Source organism: Pyrgilauda ruficollis, unplaced genomic scaffold (assembly GCF_017590135.1).
Source record: "Pyrgilauda ruficollis isolate IOZ18807 unplaced genomic scaffold, ASM1759013v1 scaffold3, whole genome shotgun sequence".
NCBI classification, from domain to species: Eukaryota; Metazoa; Chordata; class Aves; order Passeriformes; family Passeridae; genus Pyrgilauda; species Pyrgilauda ruficollis.
The window spans coordinates 7687112-7705927 of record NW_024524377.1 but is presented as its reverse complement, the minus strand read 5'-3'; the positions used below and the strand labels follow the sequence as shown (position 1 = coordinate 7705927).

At 42.0% G+C, this 18816-nt stretch overlaps 1 protein-coding gene across 11 annotated transcripts in view; it reads left to right on the top strand.

The window, feature by feature from the left end:
* KALRN (kalirin RhoGEF kinase) overlaps positions 1 to 18816 on the top strand; it is a 472671-nt gene that overhangs the window by 359052 nt on the left and 94803 nt on the right. For 10 of the 11 annotated variants that reach the window (XM_041473008.1, XM_041473012.1, XM_041473006.1 and 7 more), the window contains exons 34-35: positions 16871 to 16900; positions 18438 to 18684. In XM_041473008.1, coding sequence (XP_041328942.1) covers positions 16871 to 16900; positions 18438 to 18684 — 277 coding nt within the window. The remainder of the gene's footprint in view (positions 1 to 16870; positions 16901 to 18437; positions 18685 to 18816) is intronic. The other variant, XM_041473009.1, reaches the window with a different exon arrangement.

Here is an 18816-nt window from a genome sequence, read left to right as displayed (position 1 = left end):
GCTGCTTTCCAAATCTGTTCGTTTCCATAGCAGGGTCTCTTATGCTACAAGAATGTCTAAGCTGCAGCAGCAAAGCTGGTATGGTTTCTACTGACATAGTAATGGCTATCTGTGTTCCTGCATGAGATATAAATAATACAAAACATCCTGAGAAACTTTCAGAAATTGTATTTAACCTATAATAAAAACGGTAAGAGGATTCGTGTCAGATATTCCACCTCACCTGTCAGCTGATAAAATTGCAGTTTTCAAAATCTGCTGTCTCGTTTGTAATTAATACCACTGAATTGCAAACCTGATATATTTTCTCTAGGAATAACAGTGAAATGACAAATAAAGAGGATAAGTTAATGACGTATTAAACCCTGTACATGAAAGTAATGCAAGTTAGCACCTGTTTATAGAAAATAAAATTAAGCTAGCTTGATATTTTTTATGAGTTTATAATTCAGCTAATAGAGGAAATAGTGGAAGACTTTTGTAGACATTTGATTTGGGCCATGTGATATTTTTATTAACTGAGAACAATAGAAAATAAACATGTGATGTATTAAACGATGGAAACCTGGCTAGTTGACAGATACAGATAAAATAGAATTTTTATAGGGCAGGCAATTTTGTAGAGAAATCCAGGAGAGACTTATCCTTACCTTTATGATAGGAGAAATTTTTTAACCTAGTTTCATAAGGAAGCAACATTTTCTTTCGTGTTTTCCACATCTGTTTTGTGCTCTGCCCTCTGATGACTTTTGTACCCATTGAACAAATTTTAAGCAAATTGGCACAAGCTTCTGATCTCAAAAATCATTTCTGTGGAAATCCACATAAAGCTAGGGAGAGCAACCAACAATTTGCTCTAATTAGAAGAAATGCAGTAGTATGAACATATGTATTTGCAGACACACACATTACTAGACACTACACATGGCTGAAAGACCCCATGACTGCTTGACCCTCAGGATAGTGTCACTGTAGCTGGAGACTATCCACAGTGTGGGAAGCTGGCCTGTGCTGGGTCTGCTCCTTAGGGACTGCTAGTTATGCATGAGAAGCCAAAAAAATTAAAAGTATGTCACTAATGCCTGCAGCTGGACGAGCAGTCAGGAGCAAAAAGAACAGGCTGCTGATACAAATAGCTTGGCTGGCTCTCCATAGGTAAACAGCACCAGTCCTAAAAACTGCAGATCTCACTGTCATGGAGGGAAGGACATCAGTCCTCTTTTATCCTCAGGGGCCAGTAGTGGTGTTGAGGAGCTGGTGACTTCCAGCACTGAGGTGGCTTTTCTCTTGCTAGAAATGTGCTAATCCAAACAGCATGTTTGTTGCAAAAAATAACCATTAGCTAAATGCAAGCTAGTACTCGGTCTCTTGAAAATATGACTGGCACTATCCCTGTTTCTGTGACTCAGAAGATATAGGAGAGTGGAGTCATCCAAGTTAAACATTGGACAAGAAAGAGAGATGGAGTTAGAACAAAGATCATCTATGTCCCAGGCCTTCTGCTAGGTTTTTTTTTACCTTCCATATCTGTATGTGCCCATTTTTAAGTGGGAAACCAATCCACGTGAACATAAAAGCAGCACCTTTCTTAGATGCAGGTTTGTAGGTTTGCAACATCTTGGGGCACTCAGCACTCTTGAAACACAATTATGGTCTGCTCCATTGCTAAGGCTTTTGGATTTTAATTATTTTGAAAACACATTTGTAGCAGCATATACAAGAGCAACAGGGTAATAATAACAATAAAGCTATGTTGTGTTTTTGGTATAAACTCTTTGGTTTGGAGTTTACGATTTATGTGTTCTGGAACTGGATTCTTGTCTTATAAAACAATGCAGCAGCCTTTTCTCATTTAGTTAGCCATCCATTTTTATTAGGGTGCTCTATACAATGCCTGCAATAATATTATAAAGGTGCACAAGGTTCATTATTTCACAACAAGTGACACAAGACCATTATTATTTTTATAACAGCCAGGCTTTCTATTGAAATACAGTTTGGATTATAACCTTTTTTTTCCTCTTCCCTCTTTCTCTTTTCTCTACCCAAAGCTGAGATGTGCAATTGTTCCTTTTCAGATTGCTTTTCCACTCCCCTACAAAACATGTCGTTTTCTGTGAAATGGATGGATTATAATGGGAACAGATCAGTGATAATGCATTGCTGGAATACAGCTATCCCCAAGAGAGCTTATAACAATATCCAGTCTTCCTAAGCTTCAAAATCTGCAGTTTGGACAGCCTATAGTTCTAATACAGAATCTAGCTCTGAATTTTCCCTGCACTTAGAATTCTTTGATGCTCAAATATTGTTTGGGTTCTGCCCTTTCTGTCACATTGCCATGGCAACTGCCTTGCATAAAATCCTATGCTCAGACACTACAGCCCCTGCTTTATAGAGGGCCTTCAGGCTCAGAAAAGTTGAAATTGTTCAGAGAGATTACTGAAGATTAATGACTGTGCTTTGAGCACCGCAGAGCATGTTTCTGAAAATCACGGTAATTAAATAAAAAACACATGCAGGTGCTGTGTTCTCCAAGTCTGGAGTGTTGACACCTGCTGGGAGTGGTGGAGTTACAGTAAATCTGCAGTAAAAACACCTGGGGGTCTTCTTGCAGCATATAGTTTCTTCATGCTAAATAGCTATGGTGTGTAATTGGCTGTGGCAGTTTTCCTTTGCCCATTCTCTGGCTGTAAATGGAACACCCTGAGCAGGGCTCCCCACTGGGGCTGGCACAGGCTGGTGTGTCCCAGGCTGGTGCTGTGCTCTCTCAGCCCAGTGGGCCCCTTGAGGAGGCCAAAGCTGCAGCTCCTGCCACTGGCCTGTTGTAATTCCATTGGCACATTAGTGGTTGTAAGGAAGATGAAAACAGAGCTGCAAATTGCTTGTGCTGAATCATAAACCAGGACGTGTTTCATGAGCCCATTAAGCATGTGCCCTTGATGTTAAGCATATGCTGAGATCTGCTCCACAGCAGCAGAGTTTGGTTAAGTATATGTTTTTAAGTCCTGCACTGGTTTGAAGAGCTTTTAGAGTTGTGAACCACAGTGGGACAATGAATTAAATATGTTGATTGGATTTGCAAAAGTGTTAGCTGTTTTCATGTTCAGTAATAACATCTTTAATATTACATGCCACATTAGCTGTAAGCAGCTGTCATGCAGCAGGATTTAAAATAATCTTAATGGGAATTAAGGCATTTTGTCTTCCCCATAAACAATAGAATACCCTTGGTTTAGACTTTGCCTCCCTCTGAAGGTGAGCAGTTCTCCTTGGGATAACCTCCAGAAGCACATCTGTTTGCGAGCAGTTATGTTACTTATGTTACTAAAACACGTGTACTAGGAAAAGTCTAGCTTAGCAAAAAATCTTGTGTATTCTAAGGGGATACGAATATTAACTCAAACCAGATGCATAAAGGCTAGGGACATCTTTGTTCATTACAGCAGGTATTTCAAAACCTGTTTCAGATCTTATGTCTGCCATATAAGATCTCTGTTTGCAAACATTGAGAAACCTGCAAATATGGGAATTAATGAAAAATCTTTATGTGTCAAGCAAAGAAGAAATGCATGCAGTCTGAAGGGGAGCAGTAATTAATTTTGATAGTTAAACTTGTTTTTAAATTAGCTGTTTGTATGTTAACTTCCTCAGTTCAGAAGCTTAGCCATCTGTGTCAGTGAATTAGTTATCCTTTGGCTGAAGTCTAATCATTGTAGCAAGAAGAGGTAGGGGAATCAGTAGCCCTAGAGGATCCATAGAGGGTCTATTTCCACGAGGTTGAATTTAGCATCAATCCCAGTACTTAAATAAAGGGTGCCCTTGCGTGGCTGCACAGGGTAGGAATCCTGCTGGGGCCAGCATGGCAGAAAGGCTGGTGGGGTTGCACAGCTGTTGGGAAGTGTATTTTATTGCTCCTTGGAGATTGTTTGGGTTCATTTCCATATGCAGGACATGATCCTCTGTGAGGACTTCTGGGTTCTCCCTTGGTGCTGTGAGAATAGTAATGATGATAATAAATACATTTGTATAACCAAATTTGCTAACCTGATGTTGATGGCCAAAATAGTCCATTGTTCTCCTGTTTGTGCTGAGCTGCAGCTTTTGTAGCAAAAACCTAAGAAGCATTCAGGCAGCTGGGCCAGCCTTTTCCTCTGGGGTTATTTCATGTCAACTGCTGCAAATTAGACACATATAAAATTTATAATGTGTGGGTGTCTGTGCACAGAAATTTAGCTTCCTCAGTATTTACAGAACATAAAACAGTCCTCCTTGTTTAAGGCTAGGATGAACATTTCTGTCACATTAAGAAAGGCAACCTTATTTCATTCTGCAGCTGCTATTTAAATTTTACAAATCTCTTTTAATCCTAGGCAAAGTTCAAAACGAGATGTTTCAAACATCTGCTAACTATTATGGGTCATGCCTGCTAGTAGAGGTAATAAATTATAGACAAAAAGAGAGTCAAATATCTTAATAATGCTTTTAGTTTATTACTTTAAAGTTTGTCCTCTTTCTGTGTTATCATTCTTTTTTTGAGCATGGTAGTCAATATGCCTACAAAGAAGATTGTGCTCTGGGTAAGGTGGTTGGGATTGCAATGGGATGAGGGTGACACCCTCTAGTTTAAGTTAGGGGAAAAACAACAAACAAGTTGGTTTCTCTATTTCAGAGCAGAGGAAAATCTAAATCAATCACAGAAGCTCACTCTCTGTGCTTCGTGCCAAAAACAAGATGGGTGGGTCTAGCAGAATATGGGAGAGAGGGCATTTCAATTTCCTCCAAAGAGGAGATAACAGATCAGTTTTCTAGTTTGTCATGGAAACCTTTTGTCAACCCAGTAACAATGACGTCAGGGTGGCAGTGGCACAGAGACTGGGTTAGTTAATGTAGCACACACCTGTTGGACTGCCAGAGGGGAAGGTATGTTGGCTTTTACATTTGCTGTCCCTGATTCTAAACAACTTTGGTGAAGGTTTAAAAAGTGTTATTCAAGTCCCAAGGCAATTTTCGTGGGCTGTAGCAGATTCTGACCATGGGCAGGTAGTGCTGGAGCTTTCACTCACTGAGAAATCCTGCTAAAAGGCATTTGCTCAAGCAGTGCCATTCATTCCCTCCTGTTTTGGGTATCCTTTTAGAGGGTGATGACAGCAGACTTGTACTTCAAAAGAACAGCACCAAACTCCTTCAGTGTGTTTTCTTTGCTTGGGAGTAAAGGCTCTGCTGGTGTTTACCAAAGGAGTTTTTAAGAAAAACTTCTATAAAAAGAGAAACCCAAATTTACTATGCCAGATCTATAGCTGTAGATGTATAGCATTACACTGTAGCCCATTTTTGGAATGACCATTCTCTTGCCTCTTTCTCTGGTGGGTGCTGTGCTTTTGTGTTTATTGTTGTCGATTGGCTACTTTTTCTTTTGTAAAGAGAGATTAGATAACTTTTTTTGCTTCCTTCAGTGTTGCTTGTGTGACTACCTTCCCAGTTTTAGTAATCAAAAAAATGCTTTAACAATTCCTTAGAAATAACCTTACTTCTTTTCATGAGAAAAGTATGTAAACAGGGAGAGCAGTCCATCTTTTCTGCACTAGTCACGTTTAACAGCAAAATCATAGAAGTTGTGTTTGCAGGAGACGTTGAATCAGTTAAAGTCTTGCACTGTGTCAACAGTTGATGCAGGTTCTGTGATTATGGCTAGAATGAATTTACTTTAGTTGTGTTTCTTGTTTGTGGTAACTCATGATAATTCTCTTAAAGTATGCCCTTGTTATTGCTAACTAGTATGCATGATACAGAATATTTCCTATTATATAGCTTGAAAGAGGAGAAGTAGACCTATTATAGGAATGATGAGTCAAATTATATTGGGTTGCAAAGTAGAATTAAGGCTGGGAAAAAGAATGGCATAAATGACATAAAGTGGTCAGAAAAGGAAAATGCAATCAACCAGTATAAATGACATTTATTGTACAATTAGAACCCAGCTGTATGTAGTGGTGCCACTGAGTTGTAGAAATTTTTGCAAAGGAACTGCCTGGGATTATAATTGTCCAAATAGGCAATATTGATGGCCCATGGTATCCTAATGGAGATGGATGATGTCAAATGGCTGCCAAGTTTCAAGGAGGTAGAAAAACTAAAACTGGGTGATAAACATTGTTTTCTGTAGAAGATGAAATTGTCCTTCATAAGAAAGAAATAAGGTTTAGCTATGTTAGTATTGTTGCCATTATGGTAAATTCTCAGGAGATACCTGTGAAGAACTATAATTCTCTTTGGCTTCAGTTTGGAAAACATTGTACATTCATCTATATTTTTTCTTTACACTCATTACTGGTGATTTCAGCTTGACAGAAAGGTATTTCGTGTGATCTAAAGTCTCTGTAGTATCATTCAATTTTATTTGTGACATTCTCACTGGAAGGCTAGAAAAAAGTATTATAGACATTTTGAAATAAGACTCTTCCTAAGTTCTCACTCCCACTGATGGGTTGCCTGACCCCCAGGGAAGGGGCCAAGCTCAGACACTGGCACGTCTTCTGCTGCCACCTCTCAGCCAACTGCAAGTGTCCCCCTCTGCCCCTGCCCTCTGTGGGGAGCAGCAGGAGCAGGGCAGTGGGAAAGGCAGTTCCTGGGGAGCCCAGGAGCCTCTCAGCTCAGGAGGGGAGGAGGGAGATGGCCTGCTGCTGCTGCAGCTGGGCAGTGATGCGCCAGTGACCAAACCCCTCTGTCTGCCTGCCAAGAGTGCGCCTGCCTCTGAATACTGTGTCCCCTGGCTTTTCTCTCTGTTTTCTGCAGGGCCTTTTCAGACTATCTTTGTTTCTTTTCCCATGCCTCAATGGTGTATATTACTGACAAAAATACCTTTGATATAGGAGAGAGGCAAATTTATTTATCTGCACCTTGGATCAATCCAGACATTAGTTACAGTACAATATAGAGCAGTGTGATAAAGGGTCCCTTTTTTGCTGGAGGGACAGAAAGGGGACCTAGAAAGAAGAGAAGGAAAGAATGCAGGCTGTGATAAGTACATGCCCTTAATAGGATCACTACTTACTAAGGCCTTGTTAACCCTGAGAGAGAAAGATCATTTACATTGTGCTTTCATTGTTTTCTTGCAGAAATTTATCCTTGAAAGAGCCACCATCCCATAACCATATTGTTAGGTGTGGTGATGCAAAAACAAATTCCTATTTCATGCAGTAAAGGCTAATTCTTTCTCTTTGACTTCAAGCATGTTTTCCCTCCACTTAGGACTGATGCTGGCAAACAGAGCATTTCAGCAGTTTCTTCTTTAGATTGGGTGGGGATTCATGAGGTTTGAACACACTGCTCTGCTACTGTATTGCCTGCGATAAAGGAAATTGCTTACTTATTATTTATCATTCTTATTTTATGAAAGGAAACAGATGTTTATGCCAAAAGTCTTCCAGCATAGATGAAGTCATACTGAATTCATAAAACAGAATTTGTTAAGGGAGTGTAATTCTGTGACTGAAAAGAATAACTATTCAGCCAAGGAATAATCCTGTTGGATATTCAGGTTAAGTAGGTGGGATAATACCATGTTAATTGCTACAGGCACAAGCATGGCAGGCAGGCTGTCGATGTAAGAGTAATAAGAAGTGGAGTTGAAGCAAGTGCAACAAAGGTTAATAGTTTTTTCCTTAATTTTAAGATTCTCCAGTATGCATCTTGAGAACCTGATCTCAAAGTGAATTAAAGTTGTGTAAGGGAATTGCTCAGTTTCATTACAAGGTTGTTTATCAGCCTGCCTGATTATCACTGCTGGTACTCCCCACTTTCCTTTGCCTAGCCCCAGGTCCCTGTGTTGCTGTCTGCTCTCCATCACTGCGGTCCAGTGCTCCCACAGCCCTGTTCCTTGCCAGTTCCTCTGTCCCTCCATGCATGGGCTCCTGTTGGCCATCCCACCTGAACCTAGGATGCCACAAAATCCCTTACTATTCAAGCTGAAATAAACTAAGAGCCACTTTCAAATGCAATGAATTCACTGTCTTTCTGAGAGAGATTTTCTAATAGTTTATCCTTTTTTTTCCAGTTGCTAGCAAAAAATTAGAAGTGGATCCCCCAAGCACATACCTTTATATCCTATTCAAGCTGAAATAAACTAAGAGCCACTTTCAAATGCAATTAACTGTCTTTCTGAGAGAGATTTTCAAGTAGTTTATCTTTTTTTTTCCCAGTTGCTAGCAAAAAATTAAAAGTGGTTCCCCCAAGCACATATCTTTATATCTGCCAGTTAAGGATAAGATGGAGATTTAGTCGAGGATTTGCAAAAGAAACCCAAGGGAAGCAGTGTCCAGTTCACACTGAATTTCACTGACTTCAGGCTCTGTCCCTTCCCAGCAGCACCTCTGCAACTGGGCTTCCCTGGATGTGTCCTCCACATGGTTTGAGACACACTGGATATGCTATTGACAAACATTAAGTGTTTGGATCTCAGGCTGAAAATGTTACACTCAGCTACCAGAATCTTTTGTTTCTTCTGGACGCTCTTTCATTACACACTGTCAAATACCCTGAGGATGTTTTAAGCTCAGGTTATATCACCTTCCTCTGCATGTGTTGAGCACAAAAAGAGAAGTGTGGTTTTAGGGAAGAAAAGAGCAGATGTATAAGTGTTGTGGGTAAACACAGACCTCTCTCTGTGAAAACTGAGGTTTCCATATTGGCTGAATTGAGTGTAGGAAGAACAGAAATGAATGTATTTGTCCGGGAACAATTTACATGTAACAGTGATAGCACAAGCCAGAGAATTTTATTGGAAGTCTTCAGGGAAAGAAATTAAGCAGGGACTGGGAATGTACTTATCAATAGACCTTAGTATTCTGCTCAGCCTTTGATAAATGAACCTAGCAAGTTCTTTCAGGCTCCTCTCAATATTCTGCGTGTTTGTGCTGAATTTCATTGATTCATATTTAACCTTCCCTGATAATATGACATGACAGAAAATGTAAATGACAGAGTCAATGAGCATCTCTATTCAGTTGAAACAAAGAAAGTGAGATCAACTATCAAACTCTTTGGACTTACATTCTTTGAAATAGAATTTATTACATTGTTAGAAACTAAAAACACACCAAAATAAAAGTATGCGACCATTTTTTGTTATTGGAGTTAAATAAGAAAAAATTTATGGAAGGAGTATCCTTTGGGCATGCTTCAGTCAACTCTGTCAAACAGTGGCCAAAAATTATAAAATTCAAAACCTGCAGGTTCCTTTGGGAATCACATTACAGTAGTACAAGTCTTTCATTTTAGAAGGGAAGCATATGACTGCAGCCAAAGGCCTTTCACACCTGCAGGTTCCTTTGGGAATCACATTACAGTAGTACAAGCAACAGTCTTTCATTTTAGAAGGGAAGCATACGACTGCAGCCAAAGGCCTTTCAATGCTATTTTAGGTAATCTGATCTTCATAAAGGCCATTGTAATCGCTGGTGCTGCTCAGGTTTTAGGCGATATTTTCATTTCATAATACGGTTTCTGTGTTCACTGGAACATCTGCTTCGATGTGCCAGGCTCGATCGTGCACACTGTTACATCACTTGGCAAATGAGGTCACATCAAGTAAATGGCAGCATTATGGAAAAGGGAATGAAAACCCCAGGGTTTAACTGTTGGGAATCAACGCATCATGGGCTGAAGATCCTGCAGCAATGCTGGAAAGGGACAGAGGGTTTAATGGGCAAGGCAAGCAGCAGGGAGGACTCCAGCACAAGTGGTCATCTCTCCCAAGTTCTTTGTTCCTCAGTGCCAAACACCATCTGAGGGTATTGGTATGCAATACCAATACCAGTTTTGCAAACTCTCCCACTCAAGGTTGGCTTTGCTTCAAACAGAGTTCACCCCTGCAGCCTTTCTGCAGCAGCAGTGGCCTGGTTTTATGTGATGATTAATGGGAAGATTGAGCTGAGCAGATCATTAGGATGCCCTCAGCCATCACATGTTCTTTCAGCCTTAAGCCTACCTGGCACCCAGCACCTTCCACCAGTCATTTGGTTACATGTGTGGTTTTTCTAGTGTGTATTACATCCCTCTGAAAATTCACTGTCTTCAGTGTGACACTTGCAAGGGAAAAGGGGTCAGGAAAATGTGCCAGCCAGAACCAGGTCTTCCTTTAGTGACTTGGAGATGAACACCACTCACTGTCACCATTCCTCCCAATGCATTTTCTGTATTCACATCTGCGTTCCCCTTTATGATCTATTCAACTAACCTAGTACTGAAAATCATGCAAAGCAGCTTGTCCAAATCCACCTTTGAATCAATTTTGGGCCTAAGGCCCTGATTTATAGTAATGGGACCTAGGGACCAATAATAAGGAAAAAAATAGCAGCTATTAAATCTGTAAAGAGGAAATTACTTGGAAACAGAGAGGGATGCCAAGCTGGTCTCTCCAGCAATGGCAGAGGGGAGTCAGGCTTACAGGGCCATATGGCTTAGACAAAGTTTAAATAATCTCCAATTAAAAACAAAGCCAGTTTTATGTCAAACATCTGTTCTGTGAATGCATCAATTTGGGAAAAAAAACCATCAGAGGATATTGTAAGTACTTCATCATGGTTTTGGTTTCTCTGTGCAGATCCCCACCCATCTGAGGGGGTTAATATCCCTGAAGGAGGAGTGCTGTGGTTTCCTATGATGCTACCAGGCATGAGGGCAGGCTTTTGTGTTTCTGTGTGCTGGGCTCCCCATCTGTGCTGCCTTCAGATATCCAGCATTCGTTGCAGGGGAGGGAGGATGTTTTAGAAGGGTCCAGAGCACCTGGGGCAGGTCAGTGAAGGTCAGCAGAGGGTCTGCTGGGCATGGCTGCCACTGGAGAGGATAACTGTCTAATGTAATCAGTCTTATTTGTGTCTAAACCACAGTGGTGCTTGGCTACTGAATCCTGATTCCTACGTGCTGGCAGAGGTGAGGAAGAGAATATAAGATTATCCCTTTTCTGCCTTCAAGCCCTCACTTCTTATAGCAGAACCAGGAAAAAAAAAAACCAGCTTTGAAGCAATCCACAACTTCTGGTCTTGGAAATGTCTACTTTTTACTTGACAAGGAGAGGGAGATGTCTTGGGTATTGATTGAAATTATCACTTTTCATCAGTCCATTAAAAGTATAACTGTGCAGACAGCAATGTACCTGTTTAAAATAATTATGCAGATTATAAAGGAAATATAATCTGGGGATATGTGTATTAAGCAAATCTGATCTAGTGTACAAACTGAGATTTACTTTGTTCTAAAGCATTCTTAGGTGGCCTTATTGTGCTTTTTTAAAATTTACTGTTGTATCATTTGTTTCCTTCCCAAGAGAGCCCTCTGAGATTTCTCCTCTGGTTACTGTACACCCTTGTTCACAGTTCTTCAGGTAACGGTTTCCTTTTGGTGTAATTTAAAAGCTGAGGTGGTTAATTAAGGACCTAATTATTTCCTGATGTTGATATCAGGGAATCTGTAGGTTCCTGGCTGAGAAACAAATAGTTGGGGTCATACTCAGCTGGGAGCACTGTGGAAGGAGGAAGGCTTCTGGAAGATTCTTTGGTCTCCCTTCTCAAAATTCTGCTCAGGGCAGAATGCCCCATTTAGATGAAGACAGATATTCATATAACCCACCTTTTGCAAGGAGTCATTTTCTTATCCCTTGTGTTTCTAATGCTTCCATCAGACTCAAACACTCCTTTTCCACCAGTACCAGGTATGTGATGCTAGCAGCTGGGTTTCTATTTTAAACTCAGCTGTGAAAAAAGACATTTACTGTGCACACTTTCCTCTGCTGCTTAAACCTGGAGGTGTTTCACAAAGTTCCTGACCAGAATACATGATCAGATTTTGTGTACTTTCTAGGAGTGTCTCAGGAGTCGGTGTCTGATGAATCATCTGTGACTGGAACTCTTGATCCCTGGTTCAAAATGGTGCCAAACATGAAAGAAAACAGCTATTCAGCTCCCTGATTTCAGTCTATTCTTGCAGTTTTATTAACCCTGTGTTGGTTTAGAACATCTTGTGGCTGCAAAAGACAGCAGGTAGGGTTTACCTCAGAGGGTTTCAGCCATCTGCCTTGCTCACCCTCCAAAACCAAAGGGTTTTGGAGCCAGATGTGCTGGCTGTGTGTCACTGAGGAGCACAGATGATATCTGCTCCATTTTGTGCTTCTCCAGGGAAGGGAAAATAATGGAATTTGGGTACCAGCTCTCTGAGCCAAATGCCATGAGGGAGCCCTCAGATCAAACACAGGCATGCTCTGGTTCAATTTGTTGTGTGAAACAAAGTGGATCTGGTTGTCTTTATCTTCAAAAGCATTTTTTATAGCTGGAAATGCTGTTTCATTTAGATCAACTTTAATCTTACTTTCTGGAAAAAAGGCTCCAGAAATAATTCAGACAGCTCCATTCAAGCTGTTCTTCAGATGTCAGCATGTGCCAGAGTCCAAAATCCAGCAGAGTCAGGATACGGATGTCTAGTAGGAGCTCCAGCAAGAGATGCTGGAAAGGTATGTGCTATTTGAGACCATAACACCAGATTTCCTTTCCTTTAGCATATTTATATGTCCCACGTGCCATCTGCCTCTTCTTCCTGCTGTGGAATAACTTGCTGTGCTTGTATTTATAATGCTGCATGCCCAGATACCTCTGTTATCTCCTTGTTGAGAGGAGCAAAGATGGTACATTTGGCCCATTGGATGTCACTATTGTCCCAGCCATGTGTTTCATTAATTGCCTAAATATAAACAGACCTTCCCCTGAAGCTCAAGCCCTGATCCTCTCTGTTCAGTCAGTCAAAACAGAGTGGGAAGCACCAACTCCATCTTCATGGAAGATGGGGCCTGAGGACTAAGAATGACTCAGATGAGTCAGGCATTTCATTGAATTTTCAGTTCAGAGTTATTCAGTCCAGAGCAATGCTACTGACTGTAGCAGGTTATTCCTGGTTAGCCCATAGCTCCTGAAATACAGCCTGTCTCCCCAGAAACAGCCCTGAACAGATGCAGCAAAGCATCCTCCAGCATTGCCAGGTCTCAGCATCCTTTAGAGTGAGAAACATGGGTGACTCAGAGTTCACGCTCCAAACAGAGCTTGTTATGGAGTAAAACAACTAAAGCAATTCTCTAGCACTGAAATTCCTCAAAGGCTTTTCCTGAATTTGATCTCTCACTCTCTAACCTCCCAGTAAAAAGAAAATCTCTATGAAATTACAGAAATTTTCACAAAGAACTCCACGGGGAATAAGATTTCTCATGTCTGTCCCCCAGCTAAATTGACAGCTCCTGGATTTATTTCAGTGCAGACAGAACCAACATCTAAGTGGTTTTATTCACTTTTTTTAATCTCTTGATAAGAATGCAAATCCCATTCTTGCTCCTACTGCCTCTCTCACCCTCTTGAAATAGGCTGTTTATGGCAACTAAATGCTTCTATTCAAAACTGGCTTTCATCCAGAACCAGACAGGCAGAAAGCCTAAAAGCAACAGAAAACTAGCAATTTATACTAGGCCATGGTGCTGCAGCACACTAAATGCTTTGTTTAAAGTAGCCAAGCTCTGTGTCCTCTTGAATAGATGTAAATAACCAGCTTGTGTGGGTTTCCACAGCAGTGTTGGCATATTTCAGAACACTTACACAGACTTCAGACACCCACCTCCAAATACCTGCTCCCCCTGTTGGAAAGCTAACCATGCCCACTTCACTTTCACCTGGAATGAATTTAGTACTACTTAAGATCTATTTTAGGGATTTATTTGAGGGAAGGAAGTACAGCCTGTGACCTGGTAGGTGTTTTCCATCTGCACTGTGATGATTAATATGCCTCTGGTGTTCAGCCTTGCTTCCTCTGCTGCTGCTTTGTGGCTGAAAATGAAACAGGTGTGCAGTGACCATGCACACACACTGTGATTCAGGAAAGACAATCCCATGGTCATCCTGCACTGACCAGTGCCTGCTGGTCACTGGAGCTGAGCTGGGTCCTGCTCTTGGAGCAGCCTGGACACCCCCACAGCAGGATGTGACCATGCCTGGGGTCATTTTGGTTGCTTCACTCTCCTGCAGCTGATGGGCACTGAGGTGGGTGTTCCCAGGAGCAGAAAGGCTCAGGTGTGTGACAGAGCTCATTCCCCAGAGTCAGTGTATGCCATTAACTGCTCACATCAGTGCTCTGAGGTTTGTGAGCAGCGTCCTGCAGCAGAGAGGGGAGTTCCCGAGGGCTGTGCCTGGGTTCCTGCCCACACTGGTGAACGGGCAGGGCTCCCCTCTAGCTCAGATTTATTCACTAGATTAAAATAACCTGATGAAAACATTTACACACTGAATGCACAGTGATATTTTCTAGCCCAGGAACTCGCGGATGCAGAGGATGGGAGATGGTTTGCTGATGGCAGGCACTGTGGAGATGGGCTGGGGCTCCTGCCAGCTTCTCTCAGGACATACAGCCGCTCCAGACAGCTTGGGGCCTTCTTGCTTCCTCATTACATTTTGCTATTTGCTTCTACCATTTCCTTTTCTTCCTGATTTTAAGGCTGTTGCTTGCTGTGTAATTTGTTTGATCTGTCCCTGTGTCAGATCTTTCAGTTATGCCTTGTGCTCTGCAAAGGCATGCTGCATTGTTATTTTTATTTTAATGTGTCTCATTGTACCATATACAGATTAGAGTTCTGTCTGGGTTCTAAATGTATCCAGTCAGTGGCTTTAATAGTGGTTTTAATCACAGGAATAATAAAAGTGAACATAATATGTTAAAATGTGACGCTATTTACCTGTGAATTTCAACCCCAAGGGCATTCTCTATTTTCTTTCCAAAACAAATGCAATATGTGTGAGACCAGCAGTCCATCTGTATTCCTATTTCCATGCTCCAGCATAGAGGGAAGCATGATATACATCTCACAAGCTGGAAAATTGTTCTCTAAAAACAAATTAAGTAACTAACAGCTTGAATGATCACTTTGCAGGTGAAATAATTTCTGTCATCGGGAATCAGATGTATTTGCATTTTTCCTCAGTGGCTTACAAGTTGTAGATATATATTAGTATATCATAAATTTTCCAGAGAGATTACTTTGCTGTGGGTTAATTTAGTAAGAAAATGTTCTTTGTGGTGTGGTGGTATGTAAGACATGGAACAGGCCTGGGAAATACTTGGAAGCCCTTGGGCAACAGGAAGGGTTCTGTTTTTTGGAGCTGGCACCTAAAAATCATCTGTTCCTTTTCTGTTCTTTGGAACTGGCGCCTAAAAATGATCTATGGGCTCTCCCTGAGCTAACTGCCTGTACCTAGCACCTGTACCTACCTGTAAACAGGAAACTGCTTAATTGCACCTGCCAAGGAGGGGCTCTTTCCCTGGAAATTGTTATTTTAGCACTGGCTCCAGCCAGTCAGCTGTAGCATGTGAAAGCCCTGGTCCACATTTCCATGCAGTGGATCCTGGAGCAGCAGATGGTATAAATTCATATGCCTTCAGGGATATTCAGGCCTCCAGGGAGCTTAGGGAAGCAAGCTCCCTCCCTCACATGTCAAAGATATGGTCTGAAGGTGGGGAAGGGCAAGAATCATGTCTGCTGAGGCAGAACTTGATCACAGCAGGTGCCCAGGAGCTCCTCCAGGGGAGGATCACTTCCTGTTCTCATTATATTAAATTGCTGTTATAATGAATCAAAGCAAACAGGCACACAGAGCTGGATGGTAGCCAAGGGTCACGGAGCACACCTGCCTCCTCTGGACAACATTTACAGGTGTTGCCCAAATTGAAGCATCTGTTGGTGTCACAGATGTTTAGTTCTTTTGGAAGGGGTGACAAGGCCTGCCATAAACTGATGTTAGGTCAGCTGCCCCTCAGCCCCCAGAGAGGAGGGCAGGCAGCTGCTTAGGGCAGCACTTCCCAGGCTGATGCTCCCTGGGAAGTGCCTTGTTTGTCCCAAACTTTCCCAGGTGTCATCTTGACCAGGTCTTTTCCCCTGAAATATTCCCAGGCTGTTTCACCTTTCCTGCTTAAGCAATAAAAATTACTTCTTTTTCAAAATTCAATCTGAACCATCTGAAGACAATTTTTTAATATTCTGAAACATCCTCTGCCCATATCATTGAAAGCAATCAGTCTGAGGATGCTGTCTGAACCAGCTCCTTCATGCCCAGACGCTGCACCTTGTTCTTAGATAAGCACCTCGGAGACAAGGAAGAGTTAATTATTTATAGCAAATTCAGTTGCTGTGTGATGGCAAACACGGACACCTAGTGGTGCTCCGGAACAGGGCATGAATACTCTAAACAGCTCTGTGGGAGAGAAGCTGATAGAGCAGAGTATTTGTTCACATTTTCCCCTAAAAGGAGATATTTGATTATTTTCCAAGAAGATATCGTAGATAGCATAATTTTGGGGACAGAAAGTTTGCTTAGCATGGAATAGTGGAAGAATTAGGAGAAATCCATCACTTCTGGCAAGCTTTGTCTGTGTATTTAGCAAGAAGTAATCAGTTTTTTTCTTCCTGTCTTAAATATCCCACACCATGCCAAATCACATACTATATTGGGTCAGGAAGATTTTCTACTCTTCAAATTAGTCCATAGCAAAGAAACCTCAGCAAATATTGTAGCAGTATCTCATTCTTACCATCCCTGTGAATGTCTGTTCTCCAGTAATGGGGAGATTGTCAGCATGATGAGTGGTGGGTTTGCTGATAAGCTGCCCTGCTAGGTGCTACACTGACCTCTTGTGCACTTCCATCAGTGCACTGAGCTCTTTTTGCCAGGATTAATGCCTGCACTTTGTCTGAACGGCCTCAAACAGCTGCCTTGTTTTGTTTGTTTGTTTCTATTTACTTACAAATAATCTTTCAGAGAAATATTTCCTTCTTCTTCCCCAAATCTAGCATTTCGTCTACGGCAGAGACACAGGACAGGTGAGAACCAGTCCTTGTCCACTGACCCCTTTCTGTAATTGTGAATATCACCCCTGTGAGTGGGATTTCTTTCACATCTGCATTGGACACAAAAACCCTATGCCACTGAGTGGGAGACAGGCTGTTCCCTTGGGAGTGTGTGCTGGGGCTGCTTGGGCTGAGAGAAGGGATTTTGAGGCTGTACCAGCTCAAGAGTGAAGTCTGTAGAGATTGTGTGCTCTCCTCAAGGGCTCCCCCATTCAAGCTGAGAAGCAGACCCCAGTTTTTACTGATTCCACAGTTACTCTGCATCTGACAAGGTTTCTTCCAATTCAGTTGGGTTTACAAGTCATTTTAAATTATTGTATAATATCCTTGGTTTTAGCTTCATATCCTAAGAAAATAAAGTTTATAGTAGTATGCTTGATTACTATCCTCATCTTAAGAACTTTTGAATCAGTGAACCAATTTCTTTCAAAATTTCTATCAAATTTGACCCTGGAAAAAGAGCCCCAAAGATTCCTGTGTACCTCAGGGAAGCATGCAGCACACAGGACAAGGAAAGAGGGTCCCTTTAGGGCAGGCAGCAAGAAATCCACATTGTAGAGGAGCATTAAGAAAGATTCCTCAGGCCAGAAAAAACTTTGATTCATTCTCACACCTTTTTAGACATGCAAGAATCCAGGCCTGATATCTGAGTCTGTTAAAGAAACCCCAAGCTTTGTTAAAGAGAAATCTGTACAATCACTTATGGAATAGAAGCACAAGTCCTTATATTCCCGGTCCCTGGCTATGCAGAGACTGTGATTACACAGACCACTGTTGTTCTTCGAGAGTCACAGGGTGTGAGGCTGAAGGAAAGCAGCAGTTCCAGCACTCAGTACGGAAGTAAAATGTTGCATTTATTCCTAGGTACAAATCCTGAAAGTCAGCATATAATCAATCACTCTGTGTTTATATATTTACACCTCTGGGTTCCATCAGAGAGCATGGGAGGAGCTTTCCTGATCTGCCCCATCAGGATTTTGTAGTCTCCCAAGAGGTCCCTAGAGCAACTTTGGGAAGATGAGGGTACATTTCTTGTCTTCCAAGGAAAGAGAAGCTGTTTCCTCACTGCACTGGTGACCAGTGGGAATGTCTCATTTCTGCTGTAGAGGGATGAGCTGGAAGTTGTCACACCATGAAACACAGCACTGAGATATCCTGGGCTATTGCCAAGCTAGAAAGTGACCCCAGAAATTAAAGCAACAAAAAAAATCCCCAGGGTTTCTGATAGACACAGCTAGAAGATTCATGGCTCAAAAACTTCCCCCACAGCTAGCATTCAAAAGGTTACTGGGTAGCTTTGGTGTCTCACTTCAGCCCAGCAAAATCAATAAAAAGTAAAGGAAACCAGAGGCACAACGTGTTGAACTTTGACAAAACAAATTAACTTGGCTTCTAAGGAACACAAATCCTGTCTTTGCCAGTGTAAATATGATGCAGAGATGATTGCTTTCATCCTACCCTTGCTAACATCTATTCCTTTTTTTTTTTTCTTCCTGTTGAACCTGGGCAGTTGTCTGGAGGGTGTGAACTAACTGTGGTGCTCCAGGACTTTACAGCAGGCCACAGCAGCGAGCTGAGCATTCAGGTGGGGCAGACAGTGGAGCTGCTGGAGAGGCCCAGTGAGAGGCCAGGCTGGTGTTTGGTCCGCACCACGGAGAGGAGCCCACCTCAGGAGGGTCTGGTCCCCAGCAGCGCTCTCTGCATTTCCCATTCCCGCAGCAGTGTGGAGATGGATTGCTTCTTCCCTTCAGGAAAAGGTAGGCAACAGCCCAGCTGCTTTAAGATTGTTTTGGGTTTTCCCTTTTGTATCATGTAAGTGCAAAGCTGCTTGGGCTGCTCCTGCAGTCAGTGGGTAAAAGGCTGTTCAGTCCTTGGTGAGTTTTGTTCCC